At 39.5% G+C, this 21,727-nt stretch overlaps 1 protein-coding gene across 5 annotated transcripts in view; it reads left to right on the forward strand.

Annotated features, from left to right (window-relative positions):
• Window positions 1–666: 666 nt before the first annotated feature.
• Window positions 667–21,727, forward strand: part of TOLLIP (toll interacting protein) — a 29,307-nt gene continuing 8,246 nt past the window's right edge. The window contains exons 1-6 of one of the 5 annotated variants that reach the window (XM_074885380.1): window positions 667–804; window positions 9,874–10,023; window positions 13,931–14,113; window positions 15,182–15,334; window positions 16,680–16,770; window positions 20,724–20,744. In XM_074885380.1, coding sequence (XP_074741481.1) covers window positions 772–804; window positions 9,874–10,023; window positions 13,931–14,113; window positions 15,182–15,334; window positions 16,680–16,770; window positions 20,724–20,744 — 631 coding nt within the window. In that variant the 5' untranslated portion in view covers window positions 667–771. Of the gene's footprint in view, window positions 805–9,124; window positions 9,693–9,873; window positions 10,024–13,930; window positions 14,114–15,181; window positions 15,335–16,679; window positions 16,771–20,723; window positions 20,745–21,727 lie in introns of those variants that run through there. The other 4 variants (XM_074885378.1, XM_074885381.1, XM_074885382.1 and 1 more) reach the window with 4 other exon arrangements.

Raw genomic sequence — 21,727 nt, forward strand, 5'->3', positions numbered from 1 at the left:
CTATATTTGGAGCGTTCCTAATTGCACTGTTCTATTTCCAGCTGCCAAGATCTGCGCTAGAATTTTAATTAAGGGCTAAATTCGTGCAGCAGATCCTAACAACGGGAAACAGTTATGTTATTTAAATAGGCTTTTAAATGATCAGATTTTATCTCCCAAAGCAGCACTCAGATGAACATTAAAGCTGCTTTTGTTCTTCTGGAAAGGGCTGCAATTGCTCAGCAAGCTGAGGGAGGTCACGGTCTCCCCTTTGGAAAACCACCAGCGCTGGGCCAGCCGTCCAGCGGACAGACACAGCAAAAGGTCATTTCCTCACAGACATCGCCCCCCCTGACCGAACACCCCCACACAAAGCCCCCACCCTCTCCTCCTCCTCCTCCCCGCGGCCGGGGCGCAGCTCCCTCAGCCCCAAGATGTCCGACCGCCGCCTCCTCCCCAGCGCTGCAGCGCCCCCCAGCGCGCGCGCGCGCGGCGCCCCCCCGCAGCGGCGGCCGCAGAGCAGCAGAGCGCATGCGCACGGCGGGCCCCGCGCGCCCCGCCCCTCCCGCCGCCGGCAGTCGCGAGGCGCATGCGCGGGGCGGGGCGCCCGCGGGCCCTCGGCGCATGCGCGCGGCGCGGCGCCGGGAGGGGCGGGGCGGGCTGCGCCGCCGGGGCGGGGCCGGGGTCAGCTGACGGGAGCCCGGCGCGGAGGGACGGCTGGCGGTGGCCGCTGGCGCAGTAACGGTAGCGGCCGGAAGGGAGGAGGAAGGGTCTGGGCCCGCCGGAGGCGCCATGGCGACCACCGTCACTACTCAGCGGGGTCCGGTGAGTGCTGCCGGGCGAGGGGCAGCCGCAGGGACCACCGAAGGGCGTTTTCCGTTAGTTCCTGCGGCCGCCCCGCGTTGGGCTGGTGAGGCCCGGCCGGGACCCTTCGGGGCTTGGGCCCGGCTCCTGCCAGCGGGCCTCGGCGGGAGGGTGACTCGCCCTTCGCGGCTGCGACCCTGCGCTCGCTCCGCTCGAGCGGCGAGGGAAGAGCTCTCTTCTGCCGACTGCCGCGACACGGGGGCGGGGCGGGGGAAGGGAGCGCTGCCTCCCCTCCTGGCTCTGTGCCTTGCCAGAAGGCTGTGGGACAGGGGAGGGCAAAGTCCCCCCGATCTGCGGGTACGGCTCGGAGAGGCTCCTCTGCCCGTGCGGTGTCCCAGGGCCTTACGCAGGAGGGGACGGTGTAAACTAAACCACAGCTAAACCTCCTTCTCTTTGAAGCAGAGTGGAGCTTTCAGGCTTCATGGGTCGGCTGGGCAGATTCAGGTAGCTGTCTCTGAAACTGCTGGAACGGGAAGCGTGCTGAAAGATGCCTTCACTGGTAGCCTGTAGGCGTGTGTGCTGGGAGGAACTGAGCAGTCTTAAAACCGATTTAACAATCTTCTGGCAGTTAGTGTTGATAGTTTATTGGAAATGCGTTATTGTCTAGTTTTGCCCAGGAATAATCTTGCCTCACACCGGGATGTTCTGCTGTGTGGTATGTAACTGCGGCATAACATCACCTCGCGGTTGATGTGCTGTTCCAGTTCCTGCTGTCTGGAAGGATCTGGGAATAATTGACAATACGATGTTGTTCTGCAGGTGAAGTAAGATTTTCTTAAACAGTCGGTTGAAACGGATGTATTTTATTTCCTATGAACAGCTACTTTTTTTTGCTGTGTTTATGCAGCCTTGATGAAAGACCAAAGTGAATTACTAAACTGCTAATTTTGGAAAAACTGCATCACTGTCTGTTGTTACCTCATGACAGTAATATTATATGATCATCAGTTTAATTCCTTAAAATGCCTTATTTGTCTGGGCTTCCAGAATAGATTCCTTTTACAATGGATTGTCATGATGGTTCTGTTGTTGAAATAAAAGTGGAGAATTAAGGTAAAAAAGTGAATTAAGTTGCTTTGATGTCTGTTGATGGTATCATGAAAAGACGAGTGCTGTTCTGGTAGAATCTGTGGTGAATTAGGTAGCTGCTATCCCCAAAGGCTTGGTGTTTGAGAGCTGATGGTGTGTTTGCACCCAAACACAATTCTGTCAGTATGTAACAGGTTTTGCTCAAAATAATATAAATACCTGTAAAATAGTTAGGGTTTGCTTAAAAGTAACTTCACTTCTAGTTATCCTCTATGTTTGCAGAAGGTTCGGGAGACTGAGGGAATTTATGTGGGAGTAAGGATAGAAGGAATTGGTAACAAACTAAGTGGTTTGGCTAAAGCTGAACAGTAGGCCTGACTGCAGTCTTGATTTGTGGAGAGATGAAATTGTGCAGATATTTCTATCTCTGAAAGGAATGGCATGTCTTTTTGAGAGAAGTTTTACTTGCCTGTGGTGCTAAACACCTTGCTGGTATTCTGCAGATATTCTTCAATATCTGCTTGTTTTAGCTTGGTGAAGTCTTCTTCCTGGATTGAGATATGATTTTAGTGAGGACCTTCTTGGACATGGCTATAATCTTGCAGATATTGAATATCATAACTGCCTAGTCTTAAATTTCTTTAAGGAACTGCATCAATGCTTAGGATGTTATTCTTTGTCTTATTTTAGAATTACCCAGGTACTCCTGTATAATCTCTTGGCAATCTTCTGCTACTTAAAATTGATTTCAGCCTGACAAATGCAAAGGTTTATGATGATTTATCTTGTACAACTTTGTCTTTCTAGTTTCTGGTTTTTTTTCTTACGTGTTCCTGACATTGTTGTGCACGCTTTTCTTCCTTGCCTTAACCACTTTAGAGATCTGAATGTTTTCAAATGAATGAATAAATTATGCAATATTAAGCTGCCATTCACAGGTGAAGATGTTGATGTGGTACATGCAGCCTTTGTTAATTCTCTCTAGAGTGAAAGATAGAATTCTACTCGTTTCTGTATGTACAACTGCATTACAAATGAATAACCACTAAACGGTGCTAAAGGATTGGGAAACATTTTCTCTTTAGTGCTGCAGGGAACAGTTCTGTCTCCTTCTGTTTGAACAGGCAAGAAAATATTCAAGGTTGTTTCATGCAGGTAAGAAAAAAAAATATGCTAATATACTGTTGCCAGTCCTGTTCTTATACCTGTGCTTTCTAGATTGTGACAACGCTTATCTGGTGAGTAATTAAAATTTGATTGCTGTGTAGTTTTTCAGATGAAACAGAGCTGGAATTCATCCTGTCACTGGTAAATATTCTGCTAGAATATAGATTTCTCTGGCTGCTTTCAGGATGTTGTGGAATTAGTGTGTTTTCCCATCTTGTGATCTTTTGAGAACAAAACAGCTTTTGAAATCTAAACCATAGCTGAATATGTAAGGGCTGCTAAGTGAGACATATTAATAAACAGTTTGATCAGGCTTCAGGTTAAGTGTGAGACACCAAGAGCTTATATTTGTGATTCCTTAGCTAGCCAAGCACACACAAAATTAATCTCTGTGATTATTCATCATGCTGGCAAATATGTCAGGTCCTCCAAAAGTAGATCAAGTTTCAAGCTAGGACTACTTAGATTTCAGCTCCTAATTTCCCTAATAATCTATTGATTGGAAATCTAATAGGTGAGCTATATTTCCAATTACTTCTCTTTTCTTGTCCTAATACTGTCATTTAACTACATAAGTCGTCTCTGATTTTACTTGAAGTTTTGTCTTGAGACTCTTCAAAACTTTATATCTTTTTTTTTTTCTGAATGAAGGTGACAAAAAGGCAATTCCTGATTGTTTTGTCCAGTGTTGATATATGCTGTCACACAAGCCATGTTGAATACAAAGTTCCATCACCAAAATAATCATGTTGATAATTCTGGGTGTAATTGAGTATTATATTAGATATTGTTTTTACTAGAATGTGGATATATGTAGTATAACTATCCTGATCTGTGAAGGTAGAAACTTCATAAAGACACATTGTTGCAATCAATTTGGATTTCAGAAGTTGTTTAAAAAGTTGAGGGAGTCAGGTGTCATTGAGTGTTTCTAAGCATATTGTGAATTAATTTTCAAGTGCTGTGCTCTGATGTCTGGAGCATGTTCCTTTGACGGAAGGATGTTGAGGGCAGCATTCATAATGCTTTGAAGTTCTTGCTCCCTATCAAATACCTTAAGGCACTTATTTTCTGTTGCATTCAATGGCATTTTCTTTTAACCAAGACCTTGGAGGAAAGATAGATCTGTATTGGTATGTCTAGTGGTAGAGTAGAAAAAAATCAGAAGTCTGTTCCTGAAATAATGGCAGTTATCTATCTTAATGCTAATCCCAATATGATTTCATGGGTTTTCTTGCTTCAAGCTGCTTCTATGGCTTTTCCCAGTGTTATTCCTCTGTTACGTTGAGTGCAGACCAAAATCCGTGCAACTCAAATATGCTATAAATGCTTCTTGAATTTGAGATGTCTACAGACACTCACTCTATCTTTAATTTTTAACTCATTTGTACACGGTAGTTCCTGCCATACTTAGCAGGAATTCAAAGTATTGCTTTAATGAAGAAGGGAATCTTTTTTGATTGTAATCAAATGGTTCATATTGATTTCTTATTCGGTAAACCCAAACTTTCTTGTCTTTGGTAACAGTTGTGCTTAAATATTTTACAAATATTTAAATCTTAATCTCTTGGACAGTTTTAGATGTACTGGGAAAATACAGAGGCAGTAGCTTGTGGCAAAATACTTAGTCAAGACTAAATATACGTGGTGTAATTGGAGGAAAGATGGCTATTAAGATGATGACTATAGAATCATAAAGCCTTTACAGGTAGACATATGGAAGCCACGGAAGTGATGAAGTAGATTGGAAATTTCTGGCAACAGTAATATTTAAACAAAAACCCCAAACAAACAAAAAGCCAACAAACACCCTCCCCCCGAACCCCAAACAGAAAACCCAAGCAAAAATCTGTAAATGTAGTAAACTTAATTGCTGTTATATTCTTTCCTTTGTCTGTCTCTAAATTGAAATTCTGAAGCAGAGCCTCTGACTAAATTCTACAGGAGTTTAACTGGGGATGTGTGGTGATACAACGCGAGTTCTATAGAATCTCAGAACAGTTCAGGTTAGAAGGGATTTCAGGAGGCCATGTAGTCCAACCTTTTGCTAAAAACATGGTCAATTTTTAATTCAGACCAGGCTGCAGGGATCTTCAAAACCTCAAAAGTCATTTTTCCGGTCTTCCTGGGCAATTTGTTCCTCTCTGTGGTTGTCCCTGCAGTGAATTTTTTTTTTCCTTATTTCATGTCAAACCTCCTCTGTTTCAGTTTCACAGTTGAGGTCTCCTTTCTTCTTGCCTTGCATCTCAGAAGAGCACCTGGCTCTGTTTTCTTAATGACCTCCTCATAGATACTGGAAAGCTGCTACAAGGTTCATCTTAAGTTTCTGCTACTCTAAAATTCTCAGCCTGTCCTCACAAGTCTTGTGCTACAGCCCTTTCGTAGGCCATCTTGGTGGATCTTTGCTGGGCTCACTCAAGTTTATCATTTTTTGTGTACTGCTGGGCCCCAAACGGGTTGCAGTATTCCAGATGTGGTCTAATGAGTGCCGAGTAAAGGGAAACAATTGCTTTCCTCAGCCTACTGGCTAGGCTTTTGTTGATCTACTGGAGTATGCTGTTAGGCTTTATTGTTGTGAGCGTGCTCTGCTCATTCATGTTTAGCTTGTTCTCCACAAGGACCCACATGTTTTTCTCTGTAGAGCTGAAGCCCTGCCAGTTGTTCTTCAGTCTGTACTGGTGCCAGGGATTTTTTTCTGTCCAAAATACAGGACTTTGCACTTCTTGTTGAATTTCATGAGATTCCTGCTAGTGAATTTGGTTGTGTCTCTGGTTGTTGATCCTGTCCTCAAGTATACCAGTCATTTCCCACACCCCCCACCCCCCCTCCCCTGCCCCGTTTGGTGTCATCTCAAAACTGATAAGGGTAAATTCTGTCTCCACCTCCAGTTACTGATAAGGAAAAATATTAGACACATAAGTTAGTCTCAGTACAGATCTCTGAGGAACTTTGCTTTTAACCAACCTCCAGTGTCATTAGCCACTGAACTTCAACTTCTGAGCTCAGTGACCCAGCCAGTTTTTCATCCACCCAGTGGTCCACCCATTTGGATTGTAATGACCCATCTTTGATACCTACAGCTCTCTCATTGTTCATAGGTTCTAACATTTTTATTGTAGAAGGCAGTTGGGCTTGTTAGGCTTTTTTTTTTTTTAAAGGCTGGCTATTCCTAGTCTGTTTTTTTTTTTCATATGTCTAGAAATGGCTTCCAAAAGGACTTGCTCTATGAATTTCTTGGCAACTGAAGTGAAGCTGACCTGTGGTTCCTCAGGTCATCCTTCTGGCACTTTTGAAAGCTGGGTATGAGATTTGCCTTTCTCCAGTTAAGGGGACTTCCTCTAATCTTCATGCTTTTTTGAAGATGATAAAGAGTAGCCTTGGAAAAATACTAGCTAGCTCTTTCAGTACTTCTGGATGAATCCTATCTGGTCCCAATCTTTTCTTTAGTGTGCAAAACGTAGAATAATAGTTCAAAATTCTCTCTCATTCACTCACTTATTCTTTCTTAAAAACAGTAAAACCATTTAAAGGAGAATAGAACTTTTTTGAGTAGCTAAGTGTGTAAAGCTCTTTAATGTGAAACTTTGACGCCTAGTGTCAGAGTTCCTTAGTAATTGCTAGTGTGGAAACCTTAGTTAAGGTTTCCTGAATTTATCATGTCTTGGCATATGGTTCCATAAATCAGGGCGTTTGATTGTCCTTGTCTCTGCATCCCCTTTCCCTTCCTTATGTAGAACTCACATGATCAGTGAGCGAGGTAAGGGTCCTGGTGACTTCCCCTCCTCTTCTCTTTACCTCCAACCCTTGTTTCATTTCTTCTGATCAGCCCTCTGCACTAGGGTACTTTACACCTGCCTTGGCACCATTTAATGTTGCACAAGAAATGGGAGTGAAAAGAAACAGGCAGGTGAGACTGAGACAGCTCAAATATCTGTAGGACATCACACCGCCTTCAACTTGAAGAAGTTGAGATGCAATTTTTATACCTGCAGTGTTTCTCACTTTGAAGATCCTCAAATTTAGCTCATGGGTGGTTTGAGCAGATAGGAAGGGCAATGTTAATCCATTTCTAGATAATTTGTGTTTTTTGATATGCAATGCTGTCAGTAAAGTTCATTAGGAAGTAATTGCAAGGCCGACTTATTTTTTATGAATGCCTGTTCAACATTTGTCTTCAGAATTGTAGTTCTATCATAGCACTGTCATATTGGCGTCTTGCTTGAAGAAAGAGTGCTAGTAAAATTCAAATGTTAAATTGAATTGACTTTATTCTACAGTTTTTGGCAGAGCGGGTTTGAATTTCACATTCTTCCTTAAATGTTATAGTAGAGGGAAGTGCATTTGTTTTAAAGTGGGTGTTGAGTAGGTTTGTCACTTATGTTCTCCTTGCTTTAAAAACAAAAACTGTGGTTGAACTCTGATTATGTAACTTCGTATTTTTGATTCAGGTTTGGAGGTGGCAATTCTGTGTCTGCTTTTAAATGCTTTGAGGAAGACGTAAATGAGCCTGTTTTTACAGATGAAAAGATTGCACACTACTGATTTGTTTCCATCAATATGGAATCAACTGATAATTAGCATAAGAACTTACTGAGTAATGTGTTTTCCTCAATAAGCATCTCTCCTAAATATTTTACTGAATATATCACCAGGACTTGTGTACCAGATGTCAGTCAGAGCTGAACATTTAAGATAGGAGCGTATGCATCTCCTGTTCCTTACTCTTCCTTTTGGAGGGGTTTACCACTCGGATCTTTTGAGAGTTTAGCTACACTAGCTGTTTTCAGGTTCTGTGCATGTCTGCTCTGCAATTCCAGGATGAGAATATAGCTTTGTGTGAGAGAACTGAATGACCTAAAATCAGCTTAGATGCTTTAAGAAAGAAACCTTTGGTCTCCCTTACAGATTTTGTTTGTCCCTTTTGGACCTCAGTACAGAGGCTAGTTTCTCTGTTTTAATTTGGAGCAGTATTTTGGTGACTTAAAATTTAAAAAGTGAAAGATATTGTTAGACTTCGATTGTGAGTGAATTAAGCTCTCATGTCCGTGTTAAGATGGTGGAGACAAAATACATTGTCCTGTCTTCTGAGGTTGACACAGAGAGCGTGCACATATGGGAATGTAACTTCAGGGCTGCAGCCACCTCTTCTGACTATGGTAAATCTTTATAATGTCTTTTCTTAGAGACACTAATAATACCAGATTTGAAACTTCCTGGAGGTCAAGAGTTGGAGGGGACCTGCTGTGTTGTAAATGCCAAATCTTTCCTAAATGGATTATGTTTTATTTTAAAACTAATTCCTTTTTTATAACATGTATTCTAATGAGAAGGCTGTTACAAGACCCTAATTTTCAGCCTAACTTAAATAAGCATTCTTTTAACATTAGCACTATCTTTTAACTTAATTTTGTCGCGCTCTGCCCCTGTTTCCCCCCCCTACTTTTTAAAACTTAAGCTAATTAGGATCTTAACTGTGGAAGTTTAAGATGCTTGTAAGCAAAACTGATTCCCTCTTCTCCCTCCCAGTGGCCTAGCAGCAGGCATTCAGTACTTCCTCCGTAGCTTTTTTGATAACTTCCTTTCTAGCAGGTAACACCTACCATTGCCAGGATCCTGAGGCGCTCAGATAGCAGTAGTCATACCGAATGTCATTTGGCAAGAGCTGCAGTTTCTGTCTCCAAGATACAATCTTGACGTGCAAGTGCTGTCTAATCTTCAAAAGCTATGTCTTACAGGCCTGTTAACTTCTTAAATTATGTTCTGTAGGCATGCATCTGCCAGATGTACAGTTGAGTAATCTTGCGTGGGATTGCAACATAACAAATTGCACTGTCTTTTGTCTTGATGCGGTGGACAGTTCTGTATTAAATTTGTAAGGAACTCTATAGACAACAGACATGAGTACAGCTTAATTATAAATTTTCTATGCCGCTTTATGTGCCTTTTGAAATTTATTATTATGATATGCTGGTTGTTTTGTTGTTATCCCTCTAAATGTGTTATTGATAATGTTTCACTGAGCATTTAAAACCTAGAAACAATCTGAGTTGTTGAATTGACAGTAATAGGTAGAAACTTTCCCTTCTTTTACTGTAAAGCTAATAGAAAATACATGGTGACTGCTGATTGGCACATGTGATGGAGTTCCTCTAGTACTTCTACTTTAAATTTTTTGTCATGATTCTTTCTTGTGATAGACCAGATTTTGAGTTCCTCCATTATGGTTTTCAGTATGGTGGGATTTTGTCCCCAAATTGTTCCCAAGGTTACTTGCAGGCTGGCTGTGTTTAACGTTGGAAAAGCATTAGGGCATCTTTGTTACGGTGAAGGATTCTTAGTTATGTTGAAGGATTTGGTTCATAGGAGACATTGTCTTTACGATCTGTCTTGAAGGTGATGGTGAAGGTGACCCTTTCAAATGAAAGTGGTGTGCTAAGTCTTGTCACAAGAATGACTGGGTGCAACATGAGCGATAAGTGCAGGAGCTGGGTGCCATCAGATGTCATGTGTGAATGAGATGTAAAACTTGGTAGCTCTGACTTTTGTATGGACTACTTAAATGTTTAGTTGCAGAGCAGCCTTGGCTCTGTATGTCCTACTTTCTTTTTTTTTTTTTTTTCAGAGGCTTATGTTGGAAATTAGTGTTTTTGAAAGTGAGTATGAGAACATTCTCTACATGAGTTGGCAGTCTTGTCACTTAATTAGTTCTTTGTTCATGTTGTCAAAACTAGACTAAATTCTGCTGAATGCTCTTGCTAAGCCTTGATTTATATTCTTCATTATGAAAGTGGAAAACTCAAGTTTGACACTTTTGTCTTTTTTTCTTTTATTAAGGTGTATGTTGGTGAGCTTCCTCAAGATTTTCTTCGCATTACCCCAACCCAGCAGCAACAGCAAATCCAGCTGGATGCCCAGGCAGCTCAGCAGCTACAGTATGGAGGACCAATGGGTACAGTAGGCAGACTCAGCATTACTGTAGTACAGGTATAAATTGTACCATCTTTGTACAGTCAAGTAATTGCAATTAATCAATTAATCTTTTTGATTGGTGACCACAAAAAGATTTTGTGTTGGAATTTGTGTTACTAAATTACTTGTATATAGGGAATGAGTAATTTTGAAAGTTTCTGTAGCTTCATGTTTCTGTACATCAGCATTTTGTCCAGTTTCAGAGCTGCATCGTGCATGGTGCAGCAATTCCCTGTAAACTGTGCTATTACAGCACATAAATAAACTCATGTGTGTGTTGCAGTGAACAGGTTTCTCTGAAAACTTCTGTTGAGAAGGCTTCCTGCAGAAACACTAAATATTGAAAGACACTAGCAATTTTAAGAATATTGTAGGGAACTGCAGTTGCCTTACATATTTTTCCTTAAGTGACTGCTCTATTCACCCCCATTTTCTCTAATGCGTTTGCTGTTTTCCCTAGTGCTTTCTGCAGGCTTTCTTATTAACCACAGGTGTATAGTCTGAGCTCTTTATTTTCCACCTCCTCTTTTCCCTTGTTATCCTTTCTTTTATCTCTTGGCAGTACTATATTACTGCATTCATTATGCGTAAGATTTCAGGTTTTAAAACTTGTCTGTCTTAACACAATTCTGTTTTTCTATGTTAGCATACCAGATGTCCTTCATATTAACTTAAACATCTCATCTATTTACAAGTGCTGTTGTCAAGTCATTCTCTAAAAACATACCAAAGAGATGTTTAGTCTCAAATTTAGCACCAAGCCTGGAATAGTACACATATAGTTACAGCTTTGGTGGTGAAGTCCTTATTGGGGAGTAAACCTATATAGGGTGTCTCAGGAGAAGATGTTCAGATCCTTCCTGTCTACATCTTCCACTGGTCAGTTTGCTCCTTCACAGCTGATATCCTTCCTTTGAAAACCATGGGTAGTGCTTTTTCAAAGTTTCTTACTTCTGAGGTCTAGACACCTGAACTTGCTCACTGCATTCAGCTGCAGCCTTGTCTAGGTCTGATGAGTTTCCCAGTATATGTTCAGAGAGTGTAAGATTGGAAGCCTCTCTGCAACGTTGAACAGCAGGAAAATGTTACTACTCTTAGAGCACAGTGGAAGAACCTTTAGTACAATTTTTTTCCAGAGCTAGGAATAGATGATTCAGGTTAAATCTCAGGCCTGTAAGGAAACAAAACATTTATCAAACAACACACCATGTCTCATTTAACTCTCTAGCAGTTTTTAGTAACTTGCATGCTACTCCATAGGTTGTTCATCTTTGGCTCTTTGCTTGGATAGATTAAAGTGCTTTTGGTCATGGGATGTTGATCCAATCAGTATAGATGGTAGAGGTTCCTGAAGCAGATAAGGGGCAAACAGTACAATGTCCAAGAAGTTTTGCATCTCAGTTTGAGTGGCTATGTACAGAAACATCCAGATTCCTGTTTGGATGAGTTACTGATGGAGTTGATACTGGTCTTTATCAGGTTCAATCCTCATTTATTTTTAGGTGCTTGCGCAGATGAGAAAAAAACATTTATCTTGCTTGAAGAATAAAACCTAATGGCTGTTCTTGATGCCATGTCTGTAAGTAACTACTTTTTATAGAATCACAGGATAGTTGAGATTAGAGGGGACCTCTGGAGTATTAGTCCAGATATCATCCCACACTTACTACCCCCCCCCCCCAGTCCCTTAATCAAGGATTAAGGAGGATGTTACGTACAAGGGAAGGCCAAGAGAGCTGGGGAAGTCTTCATCAGAATCTTAGCAACGAGTAGTTTCTGCCATCAGGAATTTATGAAGAAGACAGCTAGGCTCTTTTCAGTGCTATCTAGAGGAAAGACAAGAGGCACTGAGCACAAATTGAAATACAGCAAATTTTATTTAAACATATGAAAAACCTTTTTACTCTGAGAGTTGTCAAACATCAGAACAGGTTGCCCAAAGGGCTTGCGTAGCCACCATCCGTGGAGATACTCAGAACTTGCCTGAGCATTTGACCTTGCTTTGAGCAGGGAGCTTGGACTAGACAATCTCTAGAGGTCCCATCCAACCTCAGCTATTCTGTGATTCTGTAAAACCCTTAATTGTGTTAGTGGCCCTTTTCTGGACTTGTTCAAGTGTGACTATGTCTTCTACTGGGCACTCCAGAACTGAAGAGAACAGTACTCCAGATATGGTCTCCCCAGTGCTGAGCAGAAGGGATCATCTTCCTTGAGCTGCTAGCTCTGCTTTTCCTAATGCAGCCCAGGATGTTGTCTGTCTGCCTTTGCTGCAAGGGAGCATTGCTGGCTTTTTTCCAGCTTGGTGTCCACCAAGACCCCCAGGTCCTTTTCTGCAAAACTGCTCTCCAACCAGTTGGCCCACAGCCTGTAGTTGCGCATTTGGTTATTCCTCCTCGGGGGCAGAACGCTGTGTTTTCAGTTGTTGAACTTTGAGATTCCTGTCCCAGCCCTTCTCTAGCCTGTCAAGGTCCCTCTGAATGGCAGTACAACCCTGTGGTGTCCCAAGAGACAGTCCTGTCTGGGAGTTCATGCAAGAATGCTGTGGGAATCCTGGCGGTGTATTGAGTCACATGGCATTCTGGATAGGCTAGTTACCGTGGCATAGTTAAACTGCAGAACATGAAAAGCTGGTTGAAGTCTTTTGTATTTAAATATGTGTTGATAAAGTATATAGAGCAGCATGCCTTAATTCTGTTACTAATAAACTGGTGGAAGATCAGAAAATGTTTTGGGAAGGTTATTCACTCCTTTTTTTTTTTTTGTCTTGCAGATATATAGGAATGGTGGTGACTGTCTAAGCACAGTTGATTGTGTCCTCTTAAATTACTAGACAATTTATATGCTCTTTTTGGTGAAGTTTTATGACAAACTGCTTAATTTCAGGACTTCAGAGTCTAGAGAGTGCATAATTTAGGTGCCAACTTTCCTACTTTAATTGTTAAGCCCACATTTACAAGAAACAGTTTTAGACCTTTCTCACCATCTCTAATATATGGGTTGTTGAACCAGCATGTGCCCTGAAAGAGAAAAGAGCTTTCCAGGCCAGAGCTGCAGCCATTGTGATTAAATCTTATGCAAGTCTCAATTGTTGCAGTTGTTTAAATGTCCTGCAGGTGGAAGGCATCCTAGGCACCCTGTTTTGTCGCTTGTCTTACTGTAAAAGGAACTATAGGCTGCTCTAGTACAGATCAGAGTAACAGCATGTCCAAATAATCTGATTTTTACTTTGGCATAGCTATGCAACAGTGCTCAGTGTTGTCTTCAGGACTGTCATCGACTTGTTTTGTTCTATTCCTCTAATGTTACAGCAAGATTATGTTGGGTATCTTCTGATTCTATACAGTATCGGTTTTTATAGTAACATAAAACTTAAGTTGCCCACTGAATTAAGTAATATCAAATGCACACACTGAATTAAGTAAGTTTTTTAATCACTTTAAAAAGTGTGATCTACTAGTTTTTACCGCAGTTGAACTGCTTTTGCAGTTTGTGCTTTTGTGTTGTGTGATATTGAAGCTACTGGATTTCTGTATTTCATCCTTCAGTGAAAGAGGACAGGCCACCTATCATGTTAAATTTATGATTGTATATCGGAGAGCAGACACCTAGCAAAAAATGAACTTGTTACTGTTTCCCTGTAATAATGTATCTTTTGGTTTGGTATGAAGTAACTTATTTTAGCTATGGTGAAGATACCTATTTTCTACAACAGACATTTTCAAGGTTTCCCAGACATTGAATGGTGTCGTTGGCTTATGTGTTAATCTGAATGCTGTTTTTCTTGATTCTTTTTTTCCTTCCTACTTCATAAGTGAATCTAGTTCTTTGTTCAGTGTTTGATTCTCTTTATGAACTCTAATAGTAATTAACTTCTCAAGTTAATGTGAATATTGTCCACTTATAGGCTTTCTTTTCTTTCCAGGCAAAACTGGCAAAGAACTATGGAATGACCCGCATGGATCCATATTGTCGAATACGGCTGGGGTATGCTGTGTATGAAACTCCAACAGCACATAATGGAGCCAAGAACCCCCGCTGGAACAAAGTTATTCAGTGCACTGTTCCCCCGGGTGTGGACTCTTTTTATCTAGAGATATTTGATGAGGTCAGAACCATCTATTTTTTTTCCCCCCCTCTCCATCTCTTGCTTGGACTGAGGTTTGGGTGAACCTTGCAAGAAAAGATTGAGTTACCAAAGGCTGCTTCTTAGCTGTGCTCTCTGAGAGGTGACAAAAATTTTTCAGAATCCCAAGAGCAGCAATGCATAAGGCTTCATGCTTCCCCAAGAATGTCAGAGCTCTTACTTTTCCTTTGGTAGCTGATAAGGGCCGTTAGCAAGGTTCCCTGCAAAGAAAGAGAAGCAAAAATGTCTGAATGGTGTTTAAGCTCCTCTTTGCTATCAGAATGCCCCACAGCCTTGTATTCTGTACTGTCCCTATTAAAAATAGCCTGTTTATGCAATGCTGTTTTACTCAGAAATTCTTAAGTGTTACTCTAACCCAGGAGGAGCTTGGAAAATGCTGAGGATAAAACTGTCAAATACAGACTGTGTAGTCACTAGGATTTATTAGCAGAAACTAGAGGCTACAACTGAGGCTAAAGTCTGTGATTTGTCTTTTTTTGCTGCCTCTCTTACTGTGTGTAGTAAAACTTGACACTGCAGCGGCTGTGTGGCTGTTACACAAGTGAGGCTTTTGGATGCTGTTTTGTGGGCTTAGTTGATGGGTTGAAGTATCTGTTTCACTGCTGCAACACGGGTGGCAGATCAGTCCTTGTATCTGCCCTTGAATTACCGGAGTTCACAGCCTGTCCTAGTAAACAGAAGCTGTTGACATTAATTTAATGGCCTCTGATATGATTTCACTATTCACAGAGACTATGCTGATATTAGTATGTTCTATTTCTAGAAGTGTTCTGCTTCAGGTTTTCACTTTATTATTAAATATCTGCAATCAATCAATAATCCCACTTAAACCATAATGCATCCTTGTTGGAAAGGAGATGGCTAAAATATTTGCTGACAATGTAGTAGTTTCAGAAGGAATAACTTAAAAATAAAATTGGCAAAATGAAACAGCATAAAACTGAAGGAAGTGCTAGTAAAGAATAATTTGATGACTTGTTTTTTTCAGGACAATTAACTTGATAACATGTTTTTTTAATTATATTCTAGCGGGCCTTTTCAATGGATGACCGTATTGCTTGGACACACATTACAATTCCTGAGTCTCTGAAACAAGGAAATGTGGAGGATGAATGGTATAGCCTGAGCGGAAGGCAGGGTGATGATAAGGAAGGAATGATTAATCTGGTTATGTCATACACGGTAAGCCAAGTTTGGGCTGGGAGAGGAAGGGAGAGAAGCTTCTTGGGTAGTGGTACCTTACTGAGTGTTTGTATGTGTTAGCATTTAAAATAATTATAATTAACTTTGGAAATAGCAGTCAAAAATATTAGTTAAGGCAGTAAGTACTTTTTGGTGAGGTGGTAAATGGGTATTTATTTGTCTGGTTTTGCAATTACAAAAATTCAGCTTATTCCTGTGCTAACAGAAGTATAAAAAAGAAGTCAAATGGTCACTGTCACTTCCAGTTTAAGAACAATAATAATTTTTTAAAAAGCTTCGTGGAGTCTAACAATAACTTTTTTTCCCCCCTAAATCTTTAGAAATTCCTGTCAATTTAAAAGCAAAAATAATGGAAACTCTTCTGTCTTGGCTCTTTCTTGGATAGTTTGAATGCTCTTTCTGATGACTTCATTTTTTTTATTTCCATTCTTGTTCACTTGGTGCTCCTGGTCATGAACTTCTGACTTACACTGGTCCATTTAGCAGCTCATGGACAACTTTGTCCTCTGCTGCCTTTCTCTTAAGTAGCTGTTGGACAGCATGTATAGCGTGTGCAGCCCTGAATGCTTCCTACTATGCTTGTACAGCATCAAAAGTTCCAAGCTGCTGTTTGAGTGCACAACTGGGAACAGATGTTCTCTGCTGTTTGTAATTCATTCTGCCCCATATCTGAGCAGTTGTTCCATTACCCCTAAGAGAAATGAGTTTGTAATTAACCTTTAAAACTGTCTGCCCATGAATGTACCGTACATAGAATCTGACCTTTTAATATTTTCCAAGATTAAACTCAACAGGAATTGTGGTATTAAAAGGGAAGGGAGTTGAATTGATATTTTGTTTAAAGTACTGGTTTACCTCAAGAATAATCGATTTGAACTAAAACTTGCTTCTAGAACCTCTGTGGGAGCTACTGCTTTTAATAAAATTCAGGTTTGCTCTTAAGATTTAATTTACGATGGGTATGTTGTATATTCATTTCACAGGCGTAAGGGACGGAAGCTGATTAAACCCATATTTTAAAATAATTTCCTTCAGTAACAAAATGTCAGTGACAAAATTTATCAAACTGTTGCAAAAAGCTAGTTTCACATGATGTGTTTATATTGATTTACAGGCAAATTAGTTGTCATTTAAAAGGATGGTCGTTCAGTTAATTTGCCAGAGGTTTTGCTTAGTATAGGTTAGCACATAGTGTAGTCGTATTGTAATATGGAACGTGGTTGCAATGTGAGAATTTGTTTGCAAATACTGTTTTAATTATTTTAACTGCTGGTTTAGGTTTGCTATTTCTTGAGTAGTTCTAATCTGTGTGTTTTGTGTCAAGTCTTTGCCAGCTGCCATGATGATGCAGCCCCAGCCAGTGGTCCTGATGCCCACTGTATATCAGCAAGGAGTTGGATATGTGCCTATAGCAGGTATGTTTTCTTTCCTTGAAGACTCTTAAAACTTCCAGATGAAGGGTTTTGCAGAAATAACTACCAAATTTCTCCTAGTTTTTTTAGAATGTAAAGAAAGCTATAAATTATTTTGTCCTTAACCATTTTTCCCATGACACGTTTTAGGGAGGAGGAGAACGAATGACCTAAACGTGTGTCTGCTTTTCAGTCTTGTACCCTGTTGAAGGGAGCTGCCTGAGTTTGATTTAAATGGATTAAAATTACTATTAAGTTGAAACAAGTAGCTTGAAGGATTATCTTCTTGAGTATTTATTTTAGACTTATGTCAGGTCACTGAATAACTAAATATCTAGAAGGCTGCACTCTAATATAATGTGTGCTTATTTAAATGGTGGCAATCCATGTGTGAAACTGTTCAGACTTCAGAAAGAGCACCAAATGACTTGTGCTGTTAGAGCTGCAGCTTAAATAGCCCATAAATGGATTGACTCTTCTGGGGTCTTTGTAAATGCTTTGTTGGAAACTTGCTATGCAACATGTGAAGTGTGTAGCACGGCAAATGAAAAATGTTAGGGAGCTCTGAGATAGTTACATAAATATATAAAGAAGAACTAAAGCAGGTATTGTCTGTTCTTTCAGTCTGTGCAAAGTAGGTTTTGGACTTGTATAGAAAGATGTGTTAACGCAGATTTTGTAGTTTTCCTGTCAAAGACAAAAAGCTTAAGGTATGTAAATAAGCTTGAATTTGCCCTACTTAGATAACTGATAAGAAAAATTCAGTTGGGTTTTTTGTTTCACTTACAGCTCTGAAGAGCACTAGTTTTTGTTGTATGGACATTTATTCCGTAATATGTGTGTGTTTTAGGGAAAATAAGATATAAATAGTTTTAATTTCTTTGCATACAAGTGTATGAATGAGTGGTAGAGTGTGTGGGACATAACTGCAGTGCTAAGGGCTGACACAACAGATACATTTTTTTTTTTCCAAAGACTAAATTCCTGCTTGAATTTAAAATATCATGCTCTGTAAAAACAAACCTCTTCAACATAAGACTGGGTATGTAACTTAGTCATACCTCCTGTTTCATTTTTATAGACTTAAGTTAGAGCAAAACATAGAAAAGTTTGGTTACATACTTACCCCCTGATGAAAACATGCACTTTGCTTCATTCAAAGTGCTTTTATCTCTATAACTGAATTCTCAGAATTTAAAGCTTACTTGCTTTGCCAGTGAACTAGTTTCAACTTGTGTGTGCATCCTGAGGTGTGATTTCATTGTGATAAGCCAGACTTCTGTGTAGCTTTTCTGTGTTCGAATTAGATGCCGCATCTTTTTGCTTGTAGGTTCATCCTATCCCTATACACTGAAGCAGTTAGTGAACTTCAAACAGTTATCTTGGATATGGTTTAAAAAAAAAACCAAACTAGCTGAAGTGGTACATATAGCAATGCAATTGAAGGTGCTATAGAATTTCTTGAACAGAACAAAATTAGAACATTCATATTGCAAAATTACTATGCCAGCTAGAGTACAAACAGTAGAAATGAAGAGACTAGTTTTGGGTATAATTGCAACTAGACATAGAACTAAACAGATAAAACTGATACACTTGTTTTTCAGCTTTGAAGGTGTAGTATCTTGATGTTCAGATCTTGGTGTTCTGTAAATTTTGTATTTATCTAGAGAATATTATCAGTAATACTTACTAAATCTACTCGGATAAGTGAAGAAATAATTTATATTTAGCAAGTGATAGTAATGCCTGACATTTTAGCATAGAAGAATTTGCCTTTATGTAACAATTTTATTGATCTGGATGTTGGAGCATTGCCCTTCTGCAAAGATCCAGCATATTTGTTTTAATTACTGCTATGATAATCTTCTGTATTAAAAATTCTTCCTGATTCTATGACTTGTATTTTTAAAGCATTACGAAGTCCCACGCCTCGGTTTGAACTTTTCATTTGTTCTGGGAAAGCTTGAATGCACTGCCTTGACTTTCTAAATGCCAAACTTACTACAAGCCACCTTTGACCTATTTTTGATTTTTTTTTTTAAATACTACTGTGCTTTGTGTCTGCTATTCTAGAAATTCTGTTGGCACCATCAAAATTTCTCAAAGCATTGTGAGTTTTAAAGCTTTTGCCTATTCACTAATCAATGACCCACTCGGAATAACTAGATGGATGGTTAGGTTTGGACTTTGAAAGAGTGCTTCTGCTGTTTCAAACATTTAATTGTATGGTTTAAAAGTAATTTCAAATTATAAAAGGAACCAATAGTGCATCTTGGAAGACATGGAGTATTGTCAAAATGTTTTCTCTATACTGAACTAGAGGCTGCTCCTGGATTCTATAAACTCTTTCAGAAAGGTGCATGCAAACTGTGGTCCTTCCCTGCCCAACTGAGTTGATTGTATCTCCTGGGGAAACTCTGTTGGTACTCTTTCTTTGGAACATGGTACAGGGTTTTCTCTCCTTTTGAGACTACTTCAAGTAGGTCATTAGTATGCTCCACAGGAATATGTTTACCTTCTTCCCTTCTTCTTAGTTCAGGTTTTTTACCTACCCAGTTAAATGAGTGTAGTCAATAAGCAAGTTCTATTTGTTTCCTTCGGAAGAGTGGAAGAGCAATGCTGGATAGTTAGAACTGAAGTGGAGGAGATTTCTGCTGTTGAGCAAGACTGTTAGAATCTAAGTCTTATCTATGATGGAAATACAGTGGTTGGACTAAAATGCTTATCCAGACAGTTTAACAGTTACTTGTTAACTGTCCAAAATAATTATGTTTTAAAGAGAGATAGTGTTAAATCAAATTTAGCTGTGTCACAAAAGCCAAGCTGTTTTCTCTGTAACAGAAAATTTCTGTTCAAAACTTAGTATGTGTAACTAACCTTCTAATTAAGGTCGAAGCAACTAATTCCTGTCCCACTTTTCTGTATCATACAAGCTGAGGTAAATAGTAGTAGCAAGCAGTGGTAAGCAGATGAAGCTTGAAATGCCAACACAAGTAATGTTCTTTTCCCCACATTTGATGGTAGATGTTAGAGCTGTGGTGAGAACAGAAGTGGCCATAGAACATTCTTGCACCATGTTAAATAGCTTCAAAAGTTTAAAAAATTAAAAACGTCTGACAGTAGTGCTAGTTGCTACAAACTGTAGTTGCCATAGATGATACACCTATGGATTGGGTTTGGGAAGATTTGAATTTGTCAATCCTGCTGTTCTTCTAAAAGTTGAGTTTATCTACCATCTCTTCCTGTTTCTTTTTCTAAAGATTACTTAATCTGGGCTGTAGAATATTGAGGTGTACAAGTTGCTTACAGTCCCAGCTGATGTTCTGCATAGTGTATCAAAGACAGTAAGCTAAAAAAAGTTAGTTTAATAGGCAGACTGTATTTCTTATTAGCAAGTATTCATGGGATAGATAGAAAATCTATTTGGACTTAACCTGCTTTTTACATGAGTGTTTATAAATTTAAAAACCAACATGTGTCAGGGCCCTGTCAGAGTCCAGAACATCATTTTTCATGAGGCAAAGTTGTGTGTGTATGTTCATTACTCCTTTAGGTGTCTATATTGAGTTTCATGGGTTAGCTTGCGATGTTACTGGTATTTGTTCAGAAAACCATGGATTTATGTTGTCCTTTGTGGGCTATGAAATATAATCCTTGTTGCAAACACCTGGTGGCTTGCTTATTTTGAAAATGTTTTCTTGAATTGTTACTTCTGAAAAAAGAGCGCATTTAGGAAACTTGTTCAGAGCACTGCAGCAAATTGGTTGGGAGACTGAATCCTAGCAGCATTTACTTTTTTATATTAGGTAGTTTAGGTTTTACCCAATTGCCTCAGTTTATCCAACTTTCACCTTTGGAAGCTAAATGATTCATTTCCTTTTAAAAATAGATTAATATTTCTTTCCCATGTCTTATTCCTTTCCCCTTGCCCCTTCATTTTCACCTATCTTTAGGGCTTGAGTACTTTGCTCTGGGTAAGTTTCCAAGCTCTTTTCTCACTCCCATCCTCATTGACTCAAGAGTCTTTGCATGAACTCATCTGAACAGCTTTATTTGTTACAGCAGACTGTATCACAAGGCATTACCACTTGGATGTCACAATAGAACAATTTAATGCATTTACTGGAAATTGTTAAAGCCCCTTTAACCTGTTGGAGAGTCTTTAAAGGCATCTGCTCAGCTTCAAGCTATAACAAAGTCAAATGTTGATGGATAAAACACGTTGTTAATATTCTGAAACTGTTGTATTTCATTGAGCTATTCTAGGTGATAGTACTGGCTTCCTAGGAGAGAAACTTTAATCTTGCAGTTGTTCTCCTACTGCAAGGTTTGGGGAGAAGCAGATAATGTCATGACTTTTTGTAAACTTGAAAGCGAAGAACTCAGTTCTGCAATGACATTGAGAAGACAGCCTGCCAGTTGTCTTCTGTTAATCTTCAAATAAGTCTTTTTTCAAAAAGATAACACTTTTTTCATCAGTGTATATCTTTCATGCACCTCTCTTTTAGATCCATATTAAGCTAAGCATCTGATTTGAACTCTGAAGGAAAATTATGTCACAGGAAATTAATTTTCCTTCAGTTTAGACTTACTTTACTATGAGACCTTTCATTTTGAATTGTGCAAAGATGTGGCATCCTTAACTTTGATAAAAGCATTGGTCTTCAAGTATGTTCAGAAAATTCTAGAATTACTCCTTGTGACATAAAATGTCATTTCTTGATGCTCTGAATTTCACAAAGTTGCTGTAAATATATCTGATGCAGTTGTCACAACGTATTGAGTTTATTTAGAGCAGTGGAACTGTAGAACTTTTCTGTGGGTCCATATGCTTCGCTTTCCTAGTAGTTTGCAAAGAAGTAGTGTTTTAAAAAAATTGAGAGATGGTATGCATATTTTAGCACTGACTTTTTTTTCTGAAGCAAATATCGTTGACCTATCCATGTATTTTTGAAAA

The sequence above is a fragment of the Strix uralensis genome, chromosome 15 (genome assembly GCF_047716275.1).
Source record: "Strix uralensis isolate ZFMK-TIS-50842 chromosome 15, bStrUra1, whole genome shotgun sequence".
Lineage (NCBI taxonomy): Eukaryota > Metazoa > Chordata > Aves > Strigiformes > Strigidae > Strix > Strix uralensis.